Here is a 27,569-nt window from a genome sequence, read left to right on the forward strand (position 1 = left end):
ACCTGAGAGGTGGCTGATCTCTGTTCATGTTCCTTCTCCTCATCAGGCGAGATAGATGTTCCTCTGCCTATTTTCCTCTGTGGATCGCTCTGGAGCTCTGGCGGCGGAAAGGGGTCCTGACGTCTAGAATGAGGCAGCAGTGCTCATGCCTGGAGGCAGAAACATAGGTACCTAGAGAACTTTTACAGCAAAAATCTTAGGCTCCACATGAGTTTAGGCACCACTGGTTTAGGCAGCAGCCAAATGGAGGTTTTGTGAATTGTAGCGGTGCCTAAAAATGGGACTTAGGTGCCTATATCTAGGATTAGGTGCCAAAACCTTTATGGACTGGGCCTGAATGATCACTGGACACCTCATATACTTTCTGAGAAGTTTCTCTGCATATAGAAGGGATTCTGCAGAGGTCTGTTATGAAGACAGCAGAGATAGCATCTCTCTTCTTATTTTTGGTTGAGGTATTAAGTAGAACATGGTTAATTTGAGACAGGGAGGATAGATGTTTCCTTTGAAGTACGCCTCTACCCCGATATAACGCGACCCGATATAACACGAATTCGGATATAACGCAGTAAAGCAGAGCTCCGGGGGGGGGGGGGGGGGGGCTGTGCACTCCGGTGGATCAAACCAAGTTCGATATAACGTGGTTTCACCTATAATGCAGTAAGATTTTTTGGCTCCCGAGGACAGCGTTATATCGAGGTAGAGATGTACTATTGTTTGATAGTTGAGCTTTAGTGCAGAGAAATTTTGAGAGGAATCCTGTACTTTGTAGAGGGCTAGAGGGTTGAATTAAAGAAGCTGTTTCTCATAGAACAGGTTATTTAACTAAAGGAAACAAGTGTTTGAGATTATTTTGTTACTCAGAGTATGTAGTATCAATTGGTAACCAATACTGTAACATTTCAGCTCTGGGACTGTCTCGCTGATGGCATCCCTTGATAAAACAGTAAGGTCCCGACTAAGTGAGATCATGGAATTCAGATCGTACAACTAACTGGTGTGTGTATGGTGCAGGTGGAAGGGTTCTGCCTAACAATGTCCCTGCTCTAAGCTTCCTTTGAGAGTTTTTCTCCAACTCAGGTGGAAACACAAGAAGTTTATTACAGGAAATTGTCTAGTCAGACAAAATACCGTTCATGGAAGAATTTCAGTTTAAAAAGAGAGGTTTGTGACTGAGAAATGAACCTGATGAAAAGCTGACTGTGAAATAAGAATTGGTTTGAGGTGAGGTAATGGAGGAGTTGAGGAGAGCTGTTTGTAGACACTGAGAAAGATAAGGACTTCTAGCTATTATACTGCACAGGTGTTTGGAGAACTGATTATATGCAGGATATCCCTAGTGCCTGATTTCTCCCCTGCTTTGCTGCTTATGTGGTTATTTACACCTGTGCAAAGGGGGGGTAAGATGCTACTGAACCAAAATCCTCCAATCACTTGCACGGTGTAGCATTTGACATCCGTTGTGCACTTGGTGCAGATATAAATGACCATACAAGGTGCAAGAGTGGAGGATCAGACCCTTGGCCTGTCGCACTTTCAGTCTGAGTTAATGTCTTCGTTGTTTTGACCTCACTTGTGGCCTGATGTAAGTGAGGCTGTTATTTTTCCTTAAGATTAACCTACACCTTAGTTTGCATTTGGCTCAATGACAGTGGTGATGTCCCTGGTGTGGCGTTGTGCATAATGCCCATATGCAATCGTTGCAACCAGATTGAATTAATACAGCACATGTGAGTACAAAATATTGTGCTTTTAAAATGTATGTGCCTGGTCCCCATTGACTGTAACTGTTGTTATCACAGTCAGAGTACTCGGAACATTGATTAACCCAACACATCCCTTCATTTTTGTGCTTTCTGTTCCATAATTAAGCCATAAGACACAGCAGGGTACAGCTTTTGTGGCATTCATTCGTGACTAGCGTATTCTGCCTGTGCCCTGGGATAAGGCTGTGTGTTGGCAGCCTGATTTGACACAGCACAGTTTTTACTCTGGAATTTCTTAATGTGATTATAAAAATGTATTTGTGTGGGTAATTAAGGGCCTGCTCCTATGCCCATTGAAGGCAACAGTAAGACTCCCACTGGCTTCAGTGGGAGCAGGATCCGACTCTCAGCAGTGTTGGGAGCATTATCCAGTTCAGTAGTGAATTGGATTGATTAGGCATGGCTTGGCATTCTTATTAGCCAGTTAAATCACTTGATGCCTCCTACCTGTTTTGCTCGTCTCATGACATGCATTTTAAAATGTGGGTCTCGACACTGAATCGAATTTTCTTCAGTCTGTGCCGTTATTTTTGGGAGATCTCAGAAATTTAAACCAAATTTAAAATCTCCTTTGTGTTTCAGGCATGGCTCAGCCAAAGTAATTGGAGTCTGGCTGAATCCCAGGGCTGATTTCCCTGGGCTGGCTCAGGTCTGCAAGTCATGACATCTGGGGCTTCAAGGGGAAGAAAAGGAGAAAGTCAGTGGCCTTGACTTGCGCCTGGGCTGCCTCGGTACAGAATTCATGGATGCAGCTTCTGATGCAAGAAGGGTTAATATCGTCCCAAGCTTTAGCACGTACACAGCCTCACAAACATGCACAGTCATGCACGTCGATGGCTGTCCCTTCTCCCTGCAGCTCAGGATTTAATGCACTGTATTCTTTGTTTTGTTGTCTCTTGCGTCTGTTACCATCTCTGGACTCATTTAGCAATAGCTAGGGTTACCATATTTTAATTTAAAAAAAGGAGGACACTCCACGGGGCCCCGGCCCCGTCCCAACTCCGCCCCTTCCCCGCCCCCAGCCCCGTCCAAACTCTGCCCCTTCCCCCCCCGCCCCTTCCCCAAAGTCCCCGCCCCAACTCTGCCCCCTCCCCTGAACACTCCGCCCCCTGCTCCTCCCCCTCCCCTGCTTCCTGCGAATCAAATGTTCGCGGGAAGCCTGAAACAGGGAGGCAGCAGGTAAGCTGGGGCTGGGGCTGGGGCTGGGGCGGGGCGTGGCCCAGTCCGGCCCCCCCGGCCGAGCGGCTCCCTCCGGCGGCCGGCCGGCCCAGGCCAAGAGGCTCTGGCCCTGGCGTCTCCCGCCCGGCTCGGCTCGTGCCCTGGGGCGCCGGCCCCCGGCCAAGCACCGCCGGCCCCGGCCCAGCCCCCGGCCCCACACCGCCGGCCCCGGCCCCGCACCGCCGGCCGAGCACCCCCGGCCCGGCCCCGGCCCCCGGCCGAGCACCGCCGGCCCCGGCCCCGCACCGCCCGGACGAGCACCGCCAGCCCCTCCCTCCCTATTTTCCCGGACATGTCTGGCTTTTTGGGATTTCCTCCCAGACGGGGATTTGAGGCCCAAAAAGCCGGACATGTCCGGGAAAATCCGGACATATAGTAACCCTACAATAGCATTGCAATCAGCCCCCCCCCCCCCCCCAGTGCTTCTTCCAAGGCCTGCATGACTTGGGCTCTATCAGACCATAGTTGGGGACAAACTACCGCGCAGAAGGAACCTCCACCGTCTCATCTCCTCAGTGGACAAATCTGGGACCTGTCAAGTGCACACCTAGATCTCAGCTGTGGGGGACAAAGCAAAGAAAGAGAGGCTGTCGCCTAGATTGCAGATCCAAACTATTTATGGCTTTATGCATTCACCACCACTTTGAATTACACTGGAAGCAAACAGGAAACAGCCCTGGGAGCACAGATGTAATATGCTTCAGTGAGTAGGTGGGTACCAGCAAATCTGTGCAGCCTGAAGTTTCCCAGTGGTTTTAAGGTACAGTAATCCCGTCGAGAGATGCTAGGTGCATGCTGAGGTGCAGATGCAACAAGAACAATTACAACCTTCCAGCTAAAGCCAAATGCAAAAACTCACAAGCTTCAAAATTCAGGTGGACCTTCACGATCACACACACATTCCCATTCTCTTATGTATGTACACCTGTGCAGATCAGAAGGGAGCCCCACAAGTATACAAACCTCTGTATAGGCACGCATGCACACTTGAACTTTGGCCCTGCTGCAGTCTGTCATGGATGCGCACATACTAATTACACGCCCACGCATGTGTATGCTGCTCACATTATCAGTTCTTACTAATCAAATCATTTACGCAGAGAAGTGAATGCTGATATATCTAATCTCAAGGCTCCAGTTTAAAAACAGAGCTGAAAACAATAAGCAGGATCTAAAGCCACAGTACTGAAACTGTAGGAGCTAAGATGTTTCCATGGAGACACATCTTTGATCTAGTAATAAACAAAGGAGAAGACAGTCCCAATCTAGACATGCAGAAAGGGCTAATTCCTGCTGAGCCCGTGTCTGTGAAGTTGGGAATCAGAGCAATTGGATCCAAGACTTTTTGTTTTTGTGATGCTGCAGGGTCTGTAGTGATGATTAGAATAGGATGCCCTCCTGCCTGTGCTACACAAGGTAATGAGTGGAGGGCAGCCACATTTTGGCATATGGTATTTCCTCAGGCAGACAGAAAACATGGCCTATCTTTGAGCTGGTTCCATTTGCATTTGCTGTGAGGTCAAGCCAGATGCCTGTAGGTACAACCCTCCCCAAAGCATTAGCCAGCATGTGTTGTGGAACATAGATACCCATGTTACACAGAGCTTTGATATGCACCATGCAGTAAGTGGCATTCTGATTTTCTTCTTGAGTGGTGAGAAGTGATTTGGGCCATGGGGAACATACCGAGGCATGCCGCCTTTATGGATGGGGTGCATAGGGGATGTACAAGGAGTGCGGCCTTTGGATGGGACGTAAAAGAGTACCTCATTTTACTGGTATGGGAAGAAGATTAAAAGCATTTACCATGTTGACGTGGGGTTTGTGGTCATGTGCATATATCTTTGTAGCCATATATAATGAAACCTGGCTCCATACAGAATGTCTTTAGGGGTGTGAGAATAGGAGGCTGGATCAGCCCCTTGAAGGAAACCTGTTTCACATGCACTAGGCCAGTGTATTCCACTCACAAAGATGCATGTTGACAGATGAACATGTTCATATTGGCTTGAATGCCTAGCTGCAGTATCTATACAGTACCTGTGTGGATATTGTATACATGGATCTGTGTACGTGTGCAGCAGGCTTGCATGTATGCATATTTCTGCATATCTCTTTGTAAGTTTCTCACTTCCCTTAACTTCTAGGTGGTGCCTTTCCTTTGTCACTTCCTATCTGTCCCACTGATTATTGGATGTGGACAGATTCAGCTGCCTTATCTTTGCTTCCAACAAGGCCACTGCATCAGCCATGCAAGGTTTTTCTGTGAGGTTGTGAAGTTACATAATACCCAGGGTGAATGAGCTCTGTGTGTACTCTGATTTTGATCCCCTCCAGTAATTCTCATTTGCACATCTCAGCCTTAGGGGCATTAAACTCCAAAAGGTGGCATCTCCCAGTCAGAACCACACTTGCTTTTTTTCTTAGGACCTGTCTACATTAGGGAATTTGCATTGCTACACAGGTCTCCCATGTCTATACCAATGCAAGTTTCACTAAAGCATATAGGCCCTTCATAGCCCGCGGTATCTAATAGCCTTTGAGAACTCAGCAGCAGTCTGCCTGTTAATTGTATCGTGATAGCACCTAAAGGCCCCTTTCTCACTGTGCCAGTCACTGTACAAGTGCATGGTAAGAGACAATCCCTATCCCGAAAGGCTGACAATCTAAATAGGCAAGACAGACAAAGGGTGTGAGAGGAAACAGGCACAGAGAGGTGAAATGACTTGCTCCTGCAGGTCAGAGGCACAGTTGGGAATAGGAATTAGGTCTTCTGAGTGCTAGGTTAGTGCACTATCCACTAGACCATGCTGTCTGGAATACTAACATGATTTCCTGAGACAGAGCAATTGAATTGCCCTTCTCTTTGGTGGGATTTGTTATTTATCCCAAGAAAATGCTACTGCCAAAATGGGCCCAGGCTTCAAAGGTGTTTGACATTTGTATAAAGTGCCCGTGATTTGTGTGTGCGTAAAATTATATGTATTGGACTGCAAGAAAAACACTGAGGGATTGATTCTCTCATTGGTGAGAAGGATTCACTCGTATCATTTCTTCCTCTTTTCCTCACACACCCCAGACCTGGGTTAGGAGGCTCACTGACGGCATTTTGAAAGAAACAAATGAAGAGAAGTTGTTTGCTAAGAGTCAGATCCGACTTCCGTTAGTCACTGAAAAGACTCCCAGCTGGATCAGACCGTCGAGCACAATTATCCCTCGGCTTACGTCTAAAATACCAAAGATGATTTTCTATCACTTTATCAACGTTGACTGTGAGGATATTGGGCCTCTAACAGGCTCTCAGGGAATTGAGATGAATGGAGGAAACCAGCATGAGTCCCCCAAAGCTCCTGTAAGCCCAGGAGATGATTGGAATATTTATCATAGGTCATGAATATTGCAGGAATCTTCCTTGTGAAACATAGTCTGTATAGAAAGCTGTGGGTAATCTCTCCCGGGGTGAGACTGCAATCACCACCTACTGTAAAGCTCTATTTTAGAACCCCCTATCACTCTGGCTTGGCCTGGAAATTGCCAGATTGACCCTGGACACCCAGAATGCTGAGCTGCAAGTAATTAAAGACAAATGTTGATTTTTGTGTGTCTCTCTCGCTCAGAAATGGCACGTAGCTACTAAACTTGCCACGTTGTCAGCTCGTCTTGAAAATTTATGCACCAGCTATTTTTGCAAGAAAATCGGATGAACTGAAATGAAATGAACAGTTTTTGCTGTGGAGACCTTGGAGCCCAAACCTACAGCCACTGATTTCAATGGGAGTTGTGGACCTGCATTGGTTGTGGGTTTTTTTCTTTCACAGCTCAACAACCTTAAAGAATAGCCCTGGGTTAAGGACGTTGGGTTATGATGAAATACGCATTTCTTTGTGCTTGATAAGAACGTGTTTGATTATGTGTGGGCCATGTTCGGTTTTATGAAGGTTGTAGCTATTCATTTCCTTGGTTTTAAGAGCTTGGGTTAGTGAATATGAGAGGTTTGTACAAATGCTGTCACTTAGCAACCACAGCTGTTTTTTGAAATGCAGCTTTCTATCCGAATATAGCAAGAATTGTAATCTGTGCCTCACTCTCGTAGAAGGGGTTTATATTAGACAATGATGGATTCCAGCACTAAACTGTACCTTCACTGCATGATGATTTTCCTAGTGGAGGGACATGCCTAGACTAGGAAAATAGGTTGTGTTAGCTAATGCATTTTAACTTCACTAGGTGCGAAGTCCCAGCTAAAATCCTGTTAGACAGGGTGAGTCATGTTTAAAAATGTGTGTCTGGTTGTGATCATGTGACCTATTTTCCTACTCTAGACATGCCCTGTCTCTTTATTCAGTTCTTTCAGTCTGGTCTCAGCATAGCCTGGGACTCAGCTGGGAGCCTCACTTCTGAAAGTGGAAGAAATGAAGACTGCCTGGGACTGTGGGATTGTGGCGGGGTGGACCATGCCCTGAGGTCCCCTGGCTAGAGGCCTCATGACCCTGCCACAACCCACTCCAGAAAAGGGCAGTGGAGAGGGTCCTCCAAGCTGCCTAGAGTGACTGTGTGGAACACAGCCAATCAGGGCCCAGCAGGGTAGTATAAGAAGAGCTGCAGGGCCAGAGTGAGCTCAGTTCCTTTTTCCTTGGAGCTGGAGGAATGTGGATGGTGTGCTGGCTGAGGGAGCTACAGGATGTTAAACAGAACAGTGCTGGCAGGCGTGAGAAGGAGCTCTGGGCTGGCAGCAGGGACTCAACTAGGACAAGGTCCTGAGATAAGGGTGAAGAACATGCTGGGGCCACGGAGAAGTGGCCCAGGGAATCAGAGCAGCTGGGGCAGCTTAGTTAAAAGGACACAGGAGATGGCTGCTTTCTTTAGGGTCCTTGGGCTTAGATCCAGAGTTCAGGGCGGGCCTGGGTCCCCCCCACCAACCGCTGGGAAAGTGGCCTGGACGTTGATGCACCCCATAAGGGGAACTGAACTCTTTTAGTTGCCCAGCAGGAAAGCTGGGCCCAGAGAGGGCGAGGACATTGCCTCTAAGAGAGAGCCCTGGAGTACGGCTCAATACCAGGGCCGAGGCCATTTTAAAGACTGCTGGACTACTTAAGGGCCTGAGCCCAGGGAGGGCTACAGGAAAGAAAGGCCAACCGAGGGGTACTGGGATAGGCCCCCAGCCGACCGGAAGGAGTTTTTATTTCACATATAGACTGTATGTGACTCGGCTGGAGGGCTGAGGCCATGTCCATGCTTACAAGCTTACAGCGGCACAGATGTACCGATACATTTCCTGATGTGAAGCTAGGATCTTATCTAAAGTTTGGGTTCTAGTCACAGCACTGTGCTATAGCTATGATAAATGTTCCTTGGAAATGTCTTGGGCCTGGTCTACATACAGGGCTTACGCTGGTACAACCGTTGGTTAGGGATACGGGTTTTTATTTATTTATTTATTTTTTACAGAAATTGTTGTCCAACCCCCAGTGTGGATGCTTTTTACAGATCCAGACTAACGCAGCTACCCCTCTGATACTTCTCTACCAGGATAGCTTATGTCCTTCCTGTAAGGGAATAAGCTATACTAGTATGACTGCATCCACACTAGCAAAGTTGCAACACTTTAATTATACCAGGGTCCCTGCATCCACACTGGGGAGGGGATGAGGGAGGAGATTGTACTACTCTAACCATACTGGTATAGTTAAAAAGTGATACAACTTACATGTGGGCACGTCCTTATTTGCTCCTCATTGTGCATTTTAAAGCTGTGTAATGCAACAGGAACACATGGGTGGGTTTTAATTTGCTATTTAGAATCCAGAGAACATTTTCCACCCAGTTATAACAATTGTATTCATTGGTCAAATGCAGGGCATAAATGAATACGGTTGTTCCATTAACCCATAGCTCTTAAAGGAAAATGTCATGTCATTTTGAAAGTGCCTCATATATGTAATACAAACAGATCTCTGGTGAAGAATGTACATTTCTACAGGCATGCGTCACAATTACATTTTAAAAGCCACCCACCTATGGGGAGGAAACTGGTTCAGCAGTTTCACTATGAAAAATCGCATTACAATTTATACAGGGGGAATCAGCAGTGTAACCTTTGTTGTGGCCTTTGTCAATTGCTTTTGCGAACAGTGGCTTTGCATACTAAGAACTACAGTTCTAACAGAGACTTCCAAGCCATACTCTGCAACGGGCTTCATCTCTTCAGACAGAGACATCTCAGGGCAGAGCTGCTGGTAGCAAAAAATGCTTGTTTTCTTGTGCTCTCTGTTGGTGGCTCTGCGTGAGCCGATAAAGGGACAAATCCTTTCTCCCAAGCTGTGCTGAAATTTGTTGAATAAAGAAGTAACGCATCGAATTTCACATCCCCTCAGAGATCATGCAACAGGACTTATACTGCAAGTGTTTAGAAAAAGCTCCTGTGAAATAAGCTCCTGCTCTGATGCATCTTTATACTCTAAATGTGGATACAGCAGGCCACAGCCTAAAGTTATTACTCAAAGAAATAGCTGATGGCAATGGGGAATTTTGCTTAGGGGTTGTATTGTGTGTATGGAAAAGTCTCCCTAGGGCAGCAGCTAACGTTCTAAGTTATAAAAGCTACAGGGCTTCCACAGTGCCCCCCCCCCAAAACGAGGCAGTGTGGGCATTGCTGGATTCCCTCCACTAGAACGTGGGTTCTGAATGCTGATGAGCACGTGTTCTTGTTCACATACCTACAAAATCCCTTCCCTCCCTTGCCCAGCATGAATGATGGCTGTTGCTGTCAGTACTATGGATATACACAATTTAAGGAGGCCACTACCCCAACCTAGAAGATGAAGTGCTAGACAGCAAAACCTGTAACTTTGCGGTGTTGTGTTCAGTGTGCATATTTCTGAACAGGCAGGGTATGTGCTCTGGAGGCCTTGATGAAGATTCTGTCTGAGCCGAACCCTGGTCTCTGCATTGGGGGTGAGAGTGTAGGGGTCTGTTATGAATTTAGCAAGGCAGTCTCCTTGGGAAAAGCCCACATCATGAGGTGCTGTGATCACTGGTGCTCAGGAGTGAAGGGCAACATAGGCAAACTGCTTAAATTCTCAACGTCATGGCAGACTGTACCAGAATATATTCAGGGATTGGGATGATGCTCTTGCTGCAGGACAAGAGTAGTTCCTTATCTTGAATCTGCTCGATAAATTGGAAGCCTTGCAAGGGTTTGGACTTACAGTCCTGACTCCTCACTGACTCACCAAGAGATCAGAGTGTCCTGGGGAGACGTCACTGTACAGGGGAAGGGTAAACCATTGCCAGGAGGCAGATCAGGCCGTGGGCACTGATCTCTCTCCTTACAGAACAGCACTAGACGACCAAGGTAGGAGGCTCATTTATTTTAAATTTGCTTGTTGGATTTTTGTTGGCACGGGGGCATTTTTCAGCAGCAAAGGCAGAACTCCTCTGGGGGCTGGAACAAGTCTAGGATATGTCATTCCGGAGATAGAGACATGACGTGAACCAGGCTTTTATTTTCAAGGGTGCAGTAAGAAAACATTCTACTTAACTCTAAAAACTGAACACCTGGGGGGGGTGAAAAAGCCCAGTGGCTGACCTGTTGTGCCAGAACTCAGTTTCAATTCCTCTCTGAACTGGCTCCCTGCCCTTACAAGCACCTAGGGGAATGCACTAGTTGCTGGCTATGTCATGGTGTTCATTTACAAGTCAGGCAGCTAAGGCTTTGGTTTAAACAAGATTTGTAACATCCCTAAGCACTAGCTGAATTTTTCTGCAGCAGGGAAAGTAGGGTTTTCTTTGCTGCTCTTTACCTCCCTTGATCTTTCCACCCCTCCCCCCCCGCCACTTTGCTGTCATGCTGCTGATTTTTGCACCACTCAGCTCTTTTCTCCCTCTTGTTGGATACGTGATTCCAGTCTCAGCCTCCCAGCACTAATGCAAGTCTTGAAGAACAGAGTGCAGTGAACAGACACGTGCAAGGAACAATAAAGGAGGTCAAAACAGAAAGATCCGAAGAAATGGAAGCTGTGCAAAAGTCAGTATTGTTTTTAGCCTAATTGCTAAAGTTTGAGAGCTTTTCAGTACAATACTGTTTAGGAAAGTTCCAAAATTAATCCTCCTGTCACCTCCACTTGCAGACAGAAAGATGAATAAGATGCTACTTCCCACTGCAGATATAAGTAGCCCACCCTGTCCATCACTCCAGACTGTGTGCATGTCTTTCTCTGGTGGCATATAAATCATGCATTGGGTAAGGTGGCTTCAGACTACAAGCAGTCAGGGGCCTGAACTTAGCTTCAAGATCACTTCTAGCTAAAGGTGACACACTGAGGAAGCAAAGCAGGTAGAGTCCAGTGGCCTAGGCGGCAGGAGACCGGAGTTCTAGTCCTTAACCTTCCCCACCTGTAAAAGGTGGTAATTGTACTTGTCTTTCTTTGGATAGTTGTTTGGATTCCTTTAATGAAAGGCGTTACCTAAAAAGTGTCACTGCTTGTGATCTAATAACCCTGCTCTCTTGCGCTTTAAACAGGTCAGATAATGCCTTGCAATGTGTGTGCTGCTAGCTTTGGATAACAATCCATCCAGCAGACACGGCTGCAGCGGTTGTGTAAAACAATCTATGCTTCCTTAAATTAGCCAGACTCCTCTTCACTAACCCTCCCAGCTTCTGCAAGTGCCATGTAGGGTAAGGATATGGCCATCTTGGTCTTATTATACTTTTTTTCTTTCTTCAGTCAGATACAGCCCAAGGCCAGGCAGGCTTGTATATCATCATCAAAGGCTGCTCCTCCCAGTTGCCATAAGAGAGCTGGAGCTCTTATGTAGAAAGCTGTGTGCAGCGTGGCAGATAAGCTTATTGTCTGAATTCATTAAAGGGTATGTTGTAAACTTCCAACCTTCAGCAGTTAAGTATTCAAACCTATGTCTAGCCTCCCTGCATTGCTGCCAGGGAGCTGTTCAAAAACACAGACTTTGGGATGCTGCTTCACTGGCTAGCACAGCTGTTGGCAGAAGGGAATGAATGAGATGGTATTTGAATTGAGACCCTCGCCTCCTGAGACACTGCAGCTGGATGAGAGCTTCAGTATCCTCCATTAGCCTAAACTGAATGGCGTGGTCTTACCTTGCCAACCAGGAATGGTATAGTTTCACATCGGTGCTCAAGGGGCTTAGGTACAGTTTGACACTGTTGCCATGGCTGTGCCGTTTCACTATAGAGGAGAGGTTTTAATACAGTGTCGCTTCTTGGGCTGCTGAAGTTGTAAACTACAAATCTCCCCCAAGCTGCTTTCTAAAAGCTGTCCTCAGAAAGCACCTCTGCCACTTTGGGTACGGCTGCTAGATTTCTAATTAAGGAGGTTTGTTGACTTGGATGAGGCAAACCGAAGTCGGACATTGGCATTTGATCTAAAAGCTCCAGCTGCCAAAGCTGCCTTCTCCCACTGGGAGTCGTTCCAGCTTTTCTGAAATGGGGACTAGAGCACTCTGAAGGCTTAGCAACTGCAATTGCCCCTGCGTCACTGAAATGCAAGTGTATTGCACCTAGCATCTCATCTTCTCCCTAGGAACCTAAGCAGGAAGAAGAAAAACATTTTTGCCAATATAATTTTTAATTGATCTCCTGCCATAGTTACAGGAAACGTTCAAATCACTGTCGTCATGACTCTTCCCTAAACGTTCTCCTCTGCCTCCTCTCCCTTCACTATAGCAGGGACTCTGATTTTAGAGTGGTAGTGTAGACAAAGCAAAAATGGATAGATCCCTTTTAAAACCAGTCTACTTGAATCAGCTTTCAGCAAGTTTAACCAACCAGGCTATAAAAAAGGGTTTATAGATTTCTTTACCTTGTTTACACCAGCACTCTAAATCAGTTTTAAAAAACTTTTTTTTGGTAATTCTCTATGGCTTTACATGAGGGTATATTAAAATGAAACAGATGCTTTTTTGGACTTTAAAAAAAAAAAAGCTTTGGGCAGTGACTACAGAGTCTGAATTCATACAAACCCTGTGTTTAACAATCACTTGTTAAAATACATTGTATTATAGTTCCCTGGCTGCACCTCTTAAATACTCTCTCATTTAAATTCCTTGCATTCTGGGCCACAGCTAGCAAGGACAACATGCCACTAACAACTGTCTAACCTGTTTGACAGCCAGCCAAGTTGTCATCCTCACTGTTCATACCAGTCCAAGACAGAGTCCTCCTCTTGGGACTTTCTTTAACAGTTTCCCCTTTTGCAAGGCCTGGTTTCTACTCTTGGGTAGCAAATAACTTCTCCTGCAGCCAGATACCTGTTTGGAATGGCTTCCTCTCTGAGCAAGAACCTGCCCCTGACTTTAATAGCAGTCAGCTTCATTCTCCTCCAAGGTCCCCACAGTGGCCAGGATGTCCTGCAAGAGGGATTGAGGGCTCTTCTCAATGTGGTCACTACTTCTGTCCAGAGACCTGTGCAGCCCTTCTAAGTCCACTATTCTCAAAACCAGCAGCACACCGTTTGGGTCTTGGGATCCAGCCTCATCAGCATCACCTCTGGGACAGGGCTTGGCACAGGAACTCCATCTCCTCAGAGTCTCTTCTAACCAAGCAATACCACGCGCTTCTGTAGACAAGCCTGCACTCGTTCCTTCCTTCAGGCTGCTCTCATCACAGAGCTCAGCTTTCAAGGCAATGAGGATATCGCAGGCTTTCTGAGCCACTGGCCTGTCACAGTCACACAAAGCACCAAACAGGAACTCAAACAGTTTCACCTGGCAGAATATCTGCAGAGACTCACTCAGATGAGTGGAGCGGGTGGCAGAGGATAAGACAGCAGCATATGGGCATGCAGCAAGGCCAAGCCGTCCAAGTATCTGGGCAGAGAAAACTTCAGCCAGTTCCAAACCACCAGCTTTAACTTCCCAGTCTAAGTCGCTGTTCACAGCTTGGAGCACGCTGGAGACAAACTGCTCAGTGTCTTTCATTACATCTGGGTGGCCTTCTCTCAGCCAGTCAATGAAGACACTGATCACAGCTCTTCTAGGGAAGCCTTCTGAGTCTGTTGATAAGATTTCTTTAAGTTGTGCTACAATGCTTTTCTAAGAATGAGAAAACAAGGAGGGAATATGTTTAAAGAAATGGAAACTCTTGGCTAAAGAATTCAAAACACTCCAGTTTCTCTCTAGTGCTTCAGCAGCTTAGTTAATGGCTGCAAAATCTCCTATTTGCTCATGGGAAGTTCTACTAGATTCTGCTGTGGGTTAAACAAGGGTTATCTTCCCCCTCCCTTACCTCTTTGACATTTCCATTTTCTACGCCAGGCTTCTTTGAGATGAGGTGGGTGAGGAAGGACAGCTGTCCCATGGCTGTCACGGCACTTGCTCTCACATAACTCTCTGGGTCCTCAAGAAGATCCTCTGTGAGCTTGGGCACCTCCGAAGAGAAGAGAACTTGCCTGAACCCCTCCTTCTCTGTAAATATACAGCAGTCCAAAGAAAGGCTTTATTCCTCTATCCAGCCAAACTGTTTCCAATGCAAACAGCCCCTCGTCTAACCAGGATGTCTGCTGCCTGCAGAATGAGTTGAGCTGCTATGGAGACCAGACAACTGCCGATAAGAGCACAGATGCGCTACCACAGGCTTGTTGAATTCCAGTCAAACCCCAACCCCCCCCCAATTGTTAGAGCTCAGAAAATCTACTTGCCATTGGTGTGCATGCAAATGAACCTCTCCATGGAAAGTGGGTATTTACTCTCAGCTTGCTGAATTTAGGCTTTTATTTAAAAATGAATGTCTAGCCCTGATGGTTTTAAAGAACCTACCCAACACACGCTGAATAACTGACAGTGCCAGTGAGGGGTCTGCAGGTCCCATGAAGCAGGTGTGAGCTGCTCAAGGCCCAAAGCCAGAGGCTGTGTGCTAGGACAAGCAGCTGGGTTGTGCACTGGAGAGTTCCACTTTGGGGACAGAAGTAGGGAAAAGAAAATTCTCTCCTCTCTGCCATCAAACAGGAACTGAGCTACTGTGGGGTTAACTATCCTGGCCTCAGAGCTGGGCCTCTGCCGTGTAAGGGGGGGAATGGAGGGTGAATCTGCAGTGGGCAGAAAGCCCCTTGTGCAAGCTCCCCAAATCCTGCCCCACTGCCAGCTCAGTGAAACCTTATCCATTCCACTTCGAGACACTGGTGGAGGAGGGGGACATTATTATTTGCCTTTAACAGATATGAACTGCCTCCCTACATACCTCATTGTTTCACTGCCTCCTAGTCAGATTCCTTAAAACTGCTCTGTCTGGAACTTCAGGAGGACTCAGCACTTGGACCACAGTGGGAAAGTAGGATAAACCTACTGGATGACTTGTCAGGGTTTCTCATGGCTTAGGCCACTCAAAAGTGTTGAGTGCGATGGGTTTGTTTTTGCAAGTAGGTGAGTTTGCAGGCTAAGGTTTTTTGGGTATTAAATGCTTGGATGTGGTGATAAGCCTCAAATCTAAAATGTTACTTTCTCTGCACTTACCTCTCAGATGCTTAACCAGGAGGGTGAGAAATTCCAGGGCAGAGTCCCGTACTTCCCAGTAAGGGCTGCACAAACGCTTCTGCAGCACCAGAAACAGATCTGCACGTGGCAAGCAATAGGTTTAGATCAACAGGAAGGGAACAAGTCAGTAGTAGCAATTTTTTTTTGTTAAACATTAGCATCCTTTAAATCATCATATGCAACATCTTTTACTGCTGTTGCATACTTCCTTCAAAGATCCCTAGCACATCTTATTGGACACTGCTCCAACAGTTGTGTTATATGTAAGTATATGTGCACCTAATATAGGGATTGTGAAAGACAGGCAGAGTAGCAGTTCTATACGAGCTACTTCTCTGTTGGAACTATTTGCCCATTACTTCTGGAATGCTTTATGCCATTAGTTTGACTTTACCCCCAACAGTTCGCTTACCTCGGAGAAACTGCTCAGTCTGTTGCCAGTGATCCTTGGAGCTGGGTGCCTCTGACAAACCCACCAGCCATTTGAGTGTTGCTTGAAATGACTTCTTCAGAACCTAGAACACGACAAAGCAGGGCTACAGCAATCCGAGGGAGGCTGCCCTTCTAATATTCACTTCACAAGGAGGCTTTTTTTTTCCCCCCCCCCCCCCCCAATTACACTGGATAACATTTGCTTAGTCTTCTCAATTGCAGCCAAACTGCTAGGGATAACAACCCAGCATCCTTTATCATCAAGAACTAGGCTGCTGGTAAACATTGCCTAGATCAAGAATCCAATGGTGCCTGTTTGTTTTCCTAGCAGGCTCCTGGAACGTGGCTACTCTTAATACCAGCTTCTAATTTTCCAGAGTCTCGACCAGCAGGAAATCTCAGCAATGCAATAATGTAATACCAAAAACACTGGCAAACCCAGGACCAAGTACTAGAAACCCCAAGATTGAGGGAAGTGTGGTGACACACTACTCTTGGGTACAATAACTCCTGTTTCCTTTCAAGGATATTGAACACAGTCAGTTGTATAATGGCTTAATCACATTTCTTGAGCCACTTCCTCTGTCACTCAGAGCTGAGACAGGGGCCTCTTAAGATGTTCCAGTACAGTTGTTTGTGGTGTCAAACGGTTTCTCAGAACCACATCCTAATGACACTAGAATTACTGTTTTAGTAAACCATCACTTCTGTGGTTTGTTTTCTGTACTTACGGTAGGACTGGTATCTGGACTCTTCAGGTATGCAAGGAGGATGTCAAATACACTTCCCATGAATACACTGTGGCCTGAAACACAGGAAAAGTGATAGCCAACGATCAATACTAATCAGAAAAAAAAGACTAATCAACTCTTGAACTACCAATATTTATTACAGAACTATTTGTAGGGGAGGAAAGCAAGTGTAATTCCACTAAACAGCAAAATACATTATGTCGGAAAGCAGCGGAGAAGAGAAATGGCCTACCTATAAAAACTGCTTTCATCACTAATTGCTCTAACTTACCAACAGTAATGAAGATTCATTGGTGAAGTTGATGTATGGGCTGAGAAGCCCAGAACTGAACAAACTTGGGAACCGGATTGTTCTTATACCTCAAAATGGTGGACCCAGACCCAGAGGCTGAGAGAGGAAATGGGTACAGGACACTTTGCACTGCTACAAATCCAGAATGGCTACAAGTTCCAGAAATAAGTAAATACACTGAAGCATAAAATGTGGAAAACACTCACTTTCCCAGTGAGAGAGCGCTCCCAGGATGTCAAGTGCTGACCGCTGAACTCTGAAGCAACCAATCAGGATTCTACTGATCTCGTTTCCCAGACAAGATGCTGGAGTCGCAAGGCCAATACAGAATTGCAATATTGTCACTACAGACTGTAGCAAAGGTATATGGGGCAAATCCACTGGCAAGCAGGTCTGAGAGAGAAAACAGATACGTTTCTAGCAAATACCTCATGCATGTGTTTGTATATGTAGTGTATGTATTTTTATATTACAAGATTGTGATACATCTTGTGTATGTATCACAAGAGAAGTTGGAGAGGATGGGCAGAAACCTGTTTCGTTCTAATGTGGCATCATCCCTGTGGTATCACAAGTCTGATAGTTATGAACAGGTTCCCTCCCACACCCCAAAAAGCTATTGCACAAATGAGGGAGGGTTACTATTAGTACTAGAGAAAGCAATTTAACAGGGTTTACAATAGATGAGACGTCAGAATCTGAAAGGAAACTTATGAATAGAAACTTCTGCAGTGCTAGATGGCAAACTTGGTATGGGTGGGTGAAGGAGGAAAGATGATCATCTCTCTGCCATCACTGACATGTGGTGGACAGTAGCCTCAAATCCACTGTTATGGTTGTGATGCATAAGCTAAGTGCAGCCTTCTTTTAAAGCTTAACTATGCCTGTTCTGCGAGTGAGGTAGAAGCAAGATGGGAGAAGAGGGTAGTAGATTTCTTCTTTAACTAGATGTGTCACCAATGGAAAGTCCCCACTGCCAACCTTTCTCCGTCTTCTGTTTGGTTGCAGATTTTCACAATAGGGCCTATCTTAATGAAATCTTTCAAGTAACCCATTCCTTCCCCAGACCACTACCAGGTACTGCAGCTCCTCCAGATGAGCCAACGTCTGACACAGGAGGCTAGCACAAGAGGATCTGCAGGACAGAAGAGTTTCAACAGTGGCAGAATCATTCACAGACCTATTCAGCAAACCTGGAGATGGAAAGGAGGAGAGAACTGAGGTTAGTAGAGGACAGCAATGGGTTTGAAATAGAGACGGCAACAGAGTTTTAAGTAAAGGAAGGAATGGATTTAGTGCCATCCTTCACTGAAGAATAAGACTCTGTCCTCAGCAGGATACTGTATACCAGGGATCGGCAACATTTGGCCCGCGGCCCGCCAGGGTAAGCCCCCTGGTGGGCCGGGCCAGTTTGTTTACTTGCCGCGTCCGCAGGTGCGGCCGACCGCGACTCCCACTGGCCGCGGTTCGCCGCTCCAGGCCAATGGGGGCTGCGGGAAGCAGCAGCCAGCACATCCCTCATCTCGCACCGCTTCCCGCAGCCCCCATTGGCCTGGAGCGGCGAACCGCGGCCAGTGGGAACCGCGATCGGCCGAACCTGCGGACGCAGCAAGTAAACAAACTGGCCCGGCCCACCAGGGGGCTTACCCTGGCGGGCCGCGGGCCAAATGTTGCCGATCCCTGCTGTATACTCTGGCAGCTATATCACAAACACTGCTTCTTGACTTTAGTCTCACTCTTACACAACAGTTGTTACTTCAATTGTTCGCTTACCCCCACTCATTAAAGATACAACTCATACCCACATTCCTTCTGGATACAGTCTTGTCCTTTATAGGCAGATTGGTTGTTTATCCTTCACTTGTTTATAACTATTATACCTGGATATTCCAAGGGTTGGGAGGCTGCTTTCAGAACACAGTCCATTGGTTGAAGCAGAACACTCAGAGCTTGGATCTTTACTGCCTGTGGGCTTCAAAGGAAGAAGTAGCAGTGAACAGACAACACTTCGTTCTCCCTGAGTGTCTGCCCCCAAATTCTGATTAGTAAATTCATAACAATTCACAAGAGTAGATTCTTTCAGCCTTAAATCAGGCTGGTACTGGTGGGAGAGTAACACGTTGCCATGTGTGCCAAGCTCTGTCCCAAGCTTCCTGCGCTAAGCCAGGAGAGGAAGGAGAAAGGTCTTTGTGGTTTTCAAGCAATGTCACTGCAGTAGAGCTGACTGGTTTTGGTGTGAAGTTTTCCAAGAGAAGGGGACTGTAAAGGGGCGGAATCCCGGGTGACCTTCTTCCCATCTAAACAATGTCATATACTCAGAGTGTAGGCATTACTTAACCTGCAACACTGGATCACGTGCACCCAATAATTCTCTCCTATTTACAATAAATTAAATTAATTGCTCCTCACATTTCTGGTTTAGATAGAAGTCCCTAGAGCAACGATGGTGATTTCTGCTGGCAAGCAGAGAGGGTACTTCTATTAGACAGCATATGTGAAGGGGAAGGAAAGAGAGGGAAGTCGTGTTTGACTTGCACTCAAGATAATGCCTACTCTGAATGTTAAGTTTGGCGCTAGAGAGCAAAAACAAAGTTTGTCATTCCGACCCTAGAGGCTGGCTGACTGTAGGTGGGATTTGAGAGCACATACAGGGCATTTGCTTCTCCTCAAACAGTTCCTCGTGTTTGGAACTGGACTGTCAAACCATCAGCATGTGCAGCTCCTGGACACACTTTCTGTACCATTGGCAGTGAGTTGCACCACGAAGTTTCCCTTCTCATATAGAAGAACACTGACACTCAGAAAGGGACTTGACCAACTTATTAAAAGATTTGCAGAATAATATTCCAAGAACGTAAGAAAGCTTTTTAAAGTTTGATACCAACAATTCATACCATTCCTGAAGCTTCAGTACTCCCACTGCCAAACGACCAACTTGAGCTGGTTTTAAGTGCTCCAGAGCAGACGTTACTGATGTCCACAGGCTACATTCAGGGCAGCTAAACACAGGAGACCTGAAAGAAAGAAGTGTTAACATATTTTTGGGGAACACCTTGGAAAAGACAGCCACATTTCTTATAGTATTTTGGACAGTATTGCATGAATCCAAGTTCCAAAGAGGTCTTTACCTGGCCATGCTAAGGAAAAGGTCCACCAGTGAGTGCCCGGCGTGGACTGGCTCCTCCTCGAGATATACAATTGGCTCTGATAGCCGTGACCAAAGTACTTCAGTCCACAGATCATGACAGCATCCAAACACTCTAGTTAGCAGCTTCAAGGATTGCTTGATACGAGAGGCAGAGTTGGATTTAAGGGACTCTTCAATGTGCACTATAAGCTTTTGAGCACATATTGGCCAATCACAGTCCTTTATATTTACAGGTTTAGTCTGGAATGACTGTAGAGAGAAGGTGAGCATGTGCACTAAAAGCTGATTGGCAGCTGAAGCCACAAACAGGCTGGGGTCTCCCTGCAGAGTGAAGATCACATCTATGGCTCCTATGTCAAAGGGAAAAAACAACAACAACAAAGCCATGACACTCAAAGAAACAAGAGTTTTGTTGCAACTTGGAGACTTCATTGCAATCCGATCATGTGTCATCCTACTTCTGAGTAACTCACACAAATTATAATGTAAAGTTAAAATGAAAACAAAAACTTAATGTTACACATGAACAGACTGAGAAAAGTCAGTCTATCCATCATTGACCATAAGGGGGGAAAAAGGAAATAAAAATGACAATGGCTGGCATTGTAAAATTTCTATTTTTCCAACTGTAAGATTATAGGGGCTGTGATAGGCAGCTTATGCTCTCCCGCCAACATAGTGCAGTGCACACTACCACTTATGCCAGCCAAACTTATGTCATTCAGGATGTGTTACTGTGGTTTAAAGAGAATGAATAGAATCTTCAGGGTGTAGGAGCTGACAGCTGGAGGAGGCTGTTAGTTTTAGTTTAGACTGATAAATTGATCTGAGTTAAGATGTTCTGTATATGTTAAGTCTTTATTAGATACCTAGTTAAGTTATCAGCCATTAATTATTAAGACTAGTGGATTACTTGAATATAAAACACAAATAGGACTGCTCACATTGAGTAAAATCTACAAGCCCAATTAAAAGTGCGTGGGAACGAAACCTGGGTTAATTTCCCTAGAGTACAATAATCCTGAACTATTTCTAATAGACCGCAAATAAGAATTTTGGTGGCTTTCTAATGCACTGTTTTTACTTTGCCTATTGGGTAAGTGTGTGTTTCTCCCTCCAACATGGAGGCTATTTTTTTTTATATTGAGGAACCTTAATACATATGTACGTGTAACAAAAATAAAGCAATACAATTAACTTTTACAACAGCTTAAGTCCCTTCTGTCATTGGTTCCTCATTTTATTTTTCTCAAAGTAAAATAATGACATCTAAACAGAATATCCTACAACGATTCTGCTCATTTAACACTTAAGTGACAGATTACAATAGCCAAGGCACAGTAAGGATTTAAGAAGTTAAAGAATACTGGCAAGAAACGATGCTCACCACAGCTGCACAAAAAATGGAGGGCGCTCTGGTGCTGCACCATGCTGTGCACACCCTGGACCCAGCCGCTTCGCACAGATGCCTCTTCCCACAGAGCACTGCTGAGAGGCCCCACCTCTCCAAAGAGACTGATCAACAGCTCCCTCTGCTGAGTCAAGAGGAGAGAACAAGTAAACTATGCAGCAAGCAGTTTTGGGGGCTTGTAGGTTAGCTGTGTATATCAATTTGATGATAACTACCTCAGTGAAACCCTACCTAATTTAAACATTTAATAAAAGTGCTATGCATATCTAGGAAAAACACTTGTCACATGCTTAACCAGGAGTGAGCAAAATGTTAACCATTTGAATGAGATTCTTAGAACTTTAGGAAAAATTCTAAGGCTCTGACTGCCCCATGAGGTTGTTTCCTAGCCAGGTGTTCTCTTCCCTGTAGGCCTCTATCTGACGTTAGAGCATACTCTAAATTCAGATACCACCATACAAAACAAGGGGATTTTAAAAACATATTTCCCTCATATTTGAGGCACACTGAGACTGCTGGGTCCCCACCCTATCCTACCCACAGGAAAAACTATGTTCCATTATTGCAATTTAAATTAAAAGGATCTTTCTGGGGAGCTACTATTATCCAGCCACTGCTGTAGGATGCTGTTAGAAGGTCACACACTACAAGGCACTTTAAAGATGAAAAACACTACATAAATTATTATTATTGTGTGCTATTATTCGAAGCGCATCATATGGCAGAGACAAGAAAGTGGTGACTCCATTAAGTCAGAATTCCCATGGTTTAGTGGGTTTAAGTCTGTCTTACTGTATTAATATTTGGCATGTACTAGCTGCTTTGTCTGAAGCATGTATACTCTAAGAAAGTTTTCACAAATTAAACCACTGCCCAAAATGTGTTTAGATCACTGTTAATTTAGTGTAGATTGAATGAGAGATACTGGTGTATACCATGGCTTTACGGGGTTTATTTTCCTCCTTCCACAATGCACCCGGTTTGAGAAAAGCATCCTGGAGCCTGGTTAGTCTGACCTCTTGTATATCACAGAGCACTAAATTTCACCCAGTTACCCCTGTATTAAGCCGAATAACTTGCGTCTGGCTAAAGCATATCTTCCAGAAAGGCACTCAGTTTTGATCTGAAGACATCAAGAGATTGAGAATTCATTACTTCCCCTACTTTGTAGTTTGTTCCAGTGGTTAATCACACTCACTGTTAAATTTATGCCTAATTTCTAATTTAATCTGTCTGACTTCTGTTTCCAGCCACTGGTTCTTGTTATGCATTTGTCTGCTAGATTAAAGAGGCCTTTAGTACACAGTGCTTTCTTCCCATGACGGCACTTAAATAATGTAATCAAGTCACCCTCAGTTGTCTTTTTGATAAGCTAAACAGATTCAACTCTTTCAGTCTCTAACTGTAAAGCATTTTCTCCTGTCCTTTGAATAATTCTTGCAGTTCTCTTCTATGCCCTTTAATTTTTAAACCACTTTTTTTTTTTTTTTTTAAATGTGGACACCAGGACTGGACGTAGTATTCTAGTATTGGTCTCACTAAAGACTGTACAGAGGGGTAAAATCACCTCCCTACTCCCTTATTTGTACAGCCATGGATCACATTCGTCCTTTTGCCATAGCATCACACTGGGAGCTCATGTTCAGTTGCTTATCCTTTGAGCCCTAAATCCTTTTCAGAGTCACTGCTTTCCAAGATACAGCCCCCCCATTCTGTAGATATGGCCTGCATTCCTTGTCCCTAGATGTATAACTTTGCATTTGACTGTATTAAAACCCATTTTGTTTGAATGGGCCAGGTTACCTAGTGATCCAGATCACTCTGTATGACTGCCCTGTCCTCACGGTTATTTACCACTCCACCTATCTTTGTCACCTGTAAGTTTGACCAGTAATTTTTTATATTTACTTCCAGATCACTGAATGCATTGAACAGTATCAGATCTAGTACAGATCCCTATGGAACCCTACTAGAAACACTCCCATGTGATGATGCCCCATTGAAAACTACTTTTTGAGATCTGTCAGTTAGCCAGTAAATCCATTTAGGGTGCTCCTTTTATATGGTATAGTGCTAATTTTGTAAACAATGTCATGTGGTAGAAGTCAAATGCCTTAAAGTCTAAGTATATTACATCTACAGAGTTACCTTATCAACTACACTTTTAATTGCAAAAGAATTAAATCAGATTCATTTAACAAGACCTGTTTTCCATAAAACCAGGTTGACTTACACTAGTTATATTCCTAACTTTTGATTTTTATCAACTGAATTCCATTATTAGCTTTTCCATTATTTTGCCTGGAATTCATGTCAGCTTAACTAGCCTATCGCTACTCAAGTCATCCCACTTGCCTTTTTAATATTAGGATAACATTAGCACTCTTCCAGTCTTTTGGATTTTCCCACTATTCCAAGATTTATGAAAATCAATACCAGCATGTTACAGATCTGCTCAGCCAACGCTTTTAGGACTCTACAGGCAAGTTATGTAGACCTGCAGATTTAAAAATGTGTATGCCTCGTAGATGTTGTCTAATATCCTCCTCAGTGCTAATGAACTGGAAAGTACTTCATCTTCATATGATACAAGTACATAATGCTGCTTCTTTCCAAATACAGAACAGAAATATTTATTGAACACTTCTGTCTTTTTGTGCGTTATTAAAAATGTTAACATCTCATCTAGAAATGGGCCTATATCATTGCTCGGATGTCTTTTGTTCCTAATATACTTATTGTTCTTAGCCCTGCCAGCCATTAAGTTTCCTCTAAAGTCTTTAGCTTCTCTTATCAATTTACTACACTTAGTAATCAATATAAATTAAAAGTTACGATTTCCCCTTTTTTTAATATATTGCCTTTTTATTTCTAATTGCTGCCTTTACTTCACCACTGAAGCAGTATGGGCTTTTAGCCAAAGTTGTCCTCTTTCTTGAATGAGGAATCATGATTTTCTGGCCATCTTAAACTCTTCTTAAAAAGAATTCCCAATTTTCATTCACATTTTTCTGTCTACGTTTTCCTCCCAGTCAATTTTGCTCAATTTTTCTCAGCCTTGGAAATTAGCTCTTTTGAAGCAGCCCATAAATATATTACTGGTTGGTGCTGTCTTATGTTTGGCTATGTTGACTATAAGTAAGTCATGATCACTGGTCTGTAGGTAACCACCAACTTTCAGTGAGTAATTAATTCATTTTTATCCATCATCCTGAGGTCCAAAATAGTGAGCTCACAAGGGATGCAATACTTTGTGCTAAAAGGTCATGTGTGATTTTTATAAAATGTGTTTTGGTAGCACATTGTAAAGCAGAGTTCTGACACGAAGCCATGTAAATTAACTGATTAATTTTGAATGATGGTATATAACCAGAATTCAGGAAATGCAAAGTTAAAACCCACTGAAGATAGTACCTGCATAGGAGCATGCACACACAACTCTTTGAAAACAGTTTACTTATTGTCACATGCCTCAAAAGAGATCAACAAACGTGAGACAGTCATACAAGCGGTCATTCTATATTCAGTTTTGGGGCTGAGACATGTCATTTCTCTTTCCCTCTCCCAAGCATTTGACAGCTATGTTCTGCATACATACCCTGTTGCATGCAAGGATGAGCAAGTAGCAGCTTTTACTGCCTTTTGTCTGCTCTGACAATCCCATAGAGTGAATCTAGCAACAGGACTCAATGCTTGAATGACTTCAGGATTGGAATGTTCTTACTAGAAAATAACCCTACATAACTATGGTTGTATTTTATTAAGGTGAGGTCGACAAAAGCTGAGTAGTGGAAGTGCTTCTGTGATTAGTCGCTTAAGCCTTAACTTACCTGTAAATACTGGAAGCAGCTTTCGGAGGCTGCAAATATCCCTGTTAATCTCAGAATAAAGGAAAGAGTGCTAGAACTTGGATCCTTCAGTTTCAGCACGCATGTGATGAGCTCTGTCAAGCATGGATTCTCCTGTAACAGCAGCAGGCTAGATTCTGGGGAAGAAATATCCATGGAAGGTGGAGCAACAATTGACTATCATTTCTAGGACATCTCTTTATTTTGTATTAGTTCTAGCAGGTTCACCTAAAAACCAACAAGAGTAAAGTGTACCCACTTAGGGCAGGTCTACACTTACTTCCTGGTCCGGCCGTAAGCCATCGATCTTCTGGGATCGATTTATCGCGTCTTGTCTAGACGCGATAAATCGATCCCGGATCGATCCCGGAAGTGCTCACCGTCGACGCCGGTACTCCAGCTCGGCGAGAGGAGTACGCGGCATTGACGGGGGAGCCTGCCTGCCGCGTCTGGACCCGCGGTAAGTTCGAACTAAGGTACTTTGTACCTTAGTTCGAAGTGGGGGGTTAGTGTGGACCAGGCCTAAGTTGTCAGTTGGACAAGGATTCAGAAGCGTTTAAAGCACCAGCCCTTTTACAGACCTTAATTAATATGTTATTAGATTAAGAATCTCCGCCACTTACAAGGAGTGAAACAAAACTTCACTTGTAAAGCTTTTCTGTGTTCTTGTTACAGTATGAAAGTGTCCAGACAGCACCCTCCAAACTGAGGGAAGCTTCTATCACCCTCAGACAACCTACCATTTTATTAAAAACCTATAGGTACAACCAAGTGGTATGTACAATATTAATTCTCCTTAAACACATCTGTGATGATCCCTCGGGCTGCCAAGAGGCATAGGCCAAATCCAGAGAACCAGAATTACCTGTTTCAGTCAGAGACTTAAACCAGTCCAGAAATTTCTCTAGAAAGGTGTCATCTGCAACAAGTTGCCTTGAGTCTGCTAGAACTGCACAAACAGAAGGCAGGAGCTGAGAACATTCCCTGTCCATAGTGCGTCTGGTTTTCTTCTGGTAAAAGAATGTGAGAAACAAACTCAGTGGAAGTGCATCTCCATAACAAGGTAACATTGAAAGTCAAGTAGGGAGGTACAAGGTAGACACACTTTGCTGTGAAATCTAAGGGCTTGTCTACACTACCCACCGGATCGGCAGGCAGCGATTGATCCAGCGGGGGTCGACTGATGCAATAAATTGACCGCTGAGCACTCTCCCATCGACTCCGGTACTCCACCGGAACGAGAAGCACAAGCAGAGTCGACGGGGGAGCGTCAGCTGTCGACTTACCACAGTGAAGGCACCGCGATAAGTAGATCTAAGTATGTCGACTTCAGCTACACTAGTCACGTAGCTGAAGTTGCGTATCTTAGATCGACCCTGCGTGGTAGTGTAGACAAGCCTTAAGAGACACAGTGCTTTACATCTGAAAGCCTGCAACTGAATCTGGTAATAAGCAGCATTTATTCTGCTGCTTTTAGCCTCAAAGTGCTTTACAAACATTAAATCATGCTTTCTATTTGACTCCCACTATTTCAGGAGCCAGAATGATGTAAAGATATAGGACCAAATCCTCAAAGGGAGTGGGTCTCAAACTTTTTTTACTGGCGACCCCTTTCACACAGCAAGCCTCTGAGTGCGACCCCCCCACCCAATAAATTAAACACACATGTTTTTATATTTAACACCATTATAAATGCTGGAGGCAAGCGGGGTTTGGGGTGGAGGTTGACAGCCCACGACCCCCCCATATAATAACCCCGTGACCCCCAGTTTGAGAACCCCTGCTCAAAGGGATCCCAAATAAATACCCCTGAGGACCTGGCCCACAGACGCTCTCAGCGAACGGGCTGAGCCATCTACCCACAGCTGATCCGCAGGCTCGCTGGAGCCCAGCTGTCCGCGCTCTGGCTCCAGGCACAGGGGGAGAGGAAAGCCTGCCGCCCCAGGGCTCCCTCCACATCTGGGGGCGGCCAGCACCACCCCGCCGACTCAGCGCGGGCCCCGCTCCAGCCGACCTCCCCCTGCAGCACCGGGCTCTCTATTCTTGGGGGAGGTCAGGTCTCCTCCCGGAAGCCCCGAGCAGGGGAACGGGGCTGAGACACCCACCTCACCACAGACAGCGCCGGCTTCTCCCTTTCAGACCGGCCGCCAACCACGCCTCCCACCTACTGTCGTAAAACGGCGCAGAAGCGGAATAGC

At 45.1% G+C, this 27,569-nt stretch overlaps 1 protein-coding gene across 1 annotated transcript; it reads right to left on the minus strand.

Moving 5' to 3' along the window:
- Positions 1-12,500: 12,500 nt before the first annotated feature.
- On the minus strand, positions 12,501-26,363 carry BRAT1 (BRCA1 associated ATM activator 1). Its single transcript, XM_065412329.1, has 13 exons — positions 26,237-26,363; positions 25,354-25,508; positions 21,500-21,647; positions 20,093-20,462; positions 19,859-19,978; positions 18,845-18,936; positions 18,039-18,157; positions 17,171-17,357; positions 16,652-16,725; positions 15,901-16,003; positions 15,468-15,566; positions 14,245-14,423; positions 12,501-14,051 (listed from the first exon to the last, which is right to left on the minus strand). The coding sequence occupies exons 1-13, from the start codon at positions 26,361-26,363 to the stop codon at positions 13,314-13,316; spliced, it is 2,511 nt and encodes an 836-aa protein (XP_065268401.1). The 3' UTR covers positions 12,501-13,313.
- Between the last annotated feature and the right edge of the window lie 1,206 nt (positions 26,364-27,569).

This window comes from Emys orbicularis, chromosome 10 (assembly GCF_028017835.1).
Source record: "Emys orbicularis isolate rEmyOrb1 chromosome 10, rEmyOrb1.hap1, whole genome shotgun sequence".
Taxonomy (NCBI): Eukaryota; Metazoa; Chordata; order Testudines; family Emydidae; genus Emys; species Emys orbicularis.

What these genes read in the sequence shown, in the direction of transcription:
- BRAT1 (XM_065412329.1), bottom strand. Translation starts at nt 26,363, where the DNA reads ATGGACAGGGAATGTTCTCAGCTCCTGCCTTCTGTTTGTGCAGTTCTA. An exon ending in GTACTGAAGCTTCAGGAATG is followed by an intron (nt 18,937 to 19,858) that starts GTATGAATTGTT and finishes CTTCCTTTGAAG; the next exon opens with CCCACAGGCAGTAAAGATCC. An exon ending in CCTGGTTAAGCATCTGAGAG is followed by an intron (nt 14,424 to 15,467) that starts GTAAGTGCAGAG and finishes GTATATTTACAG; the next exon opens with AGAAGGAGGGGTTCAGGCAA.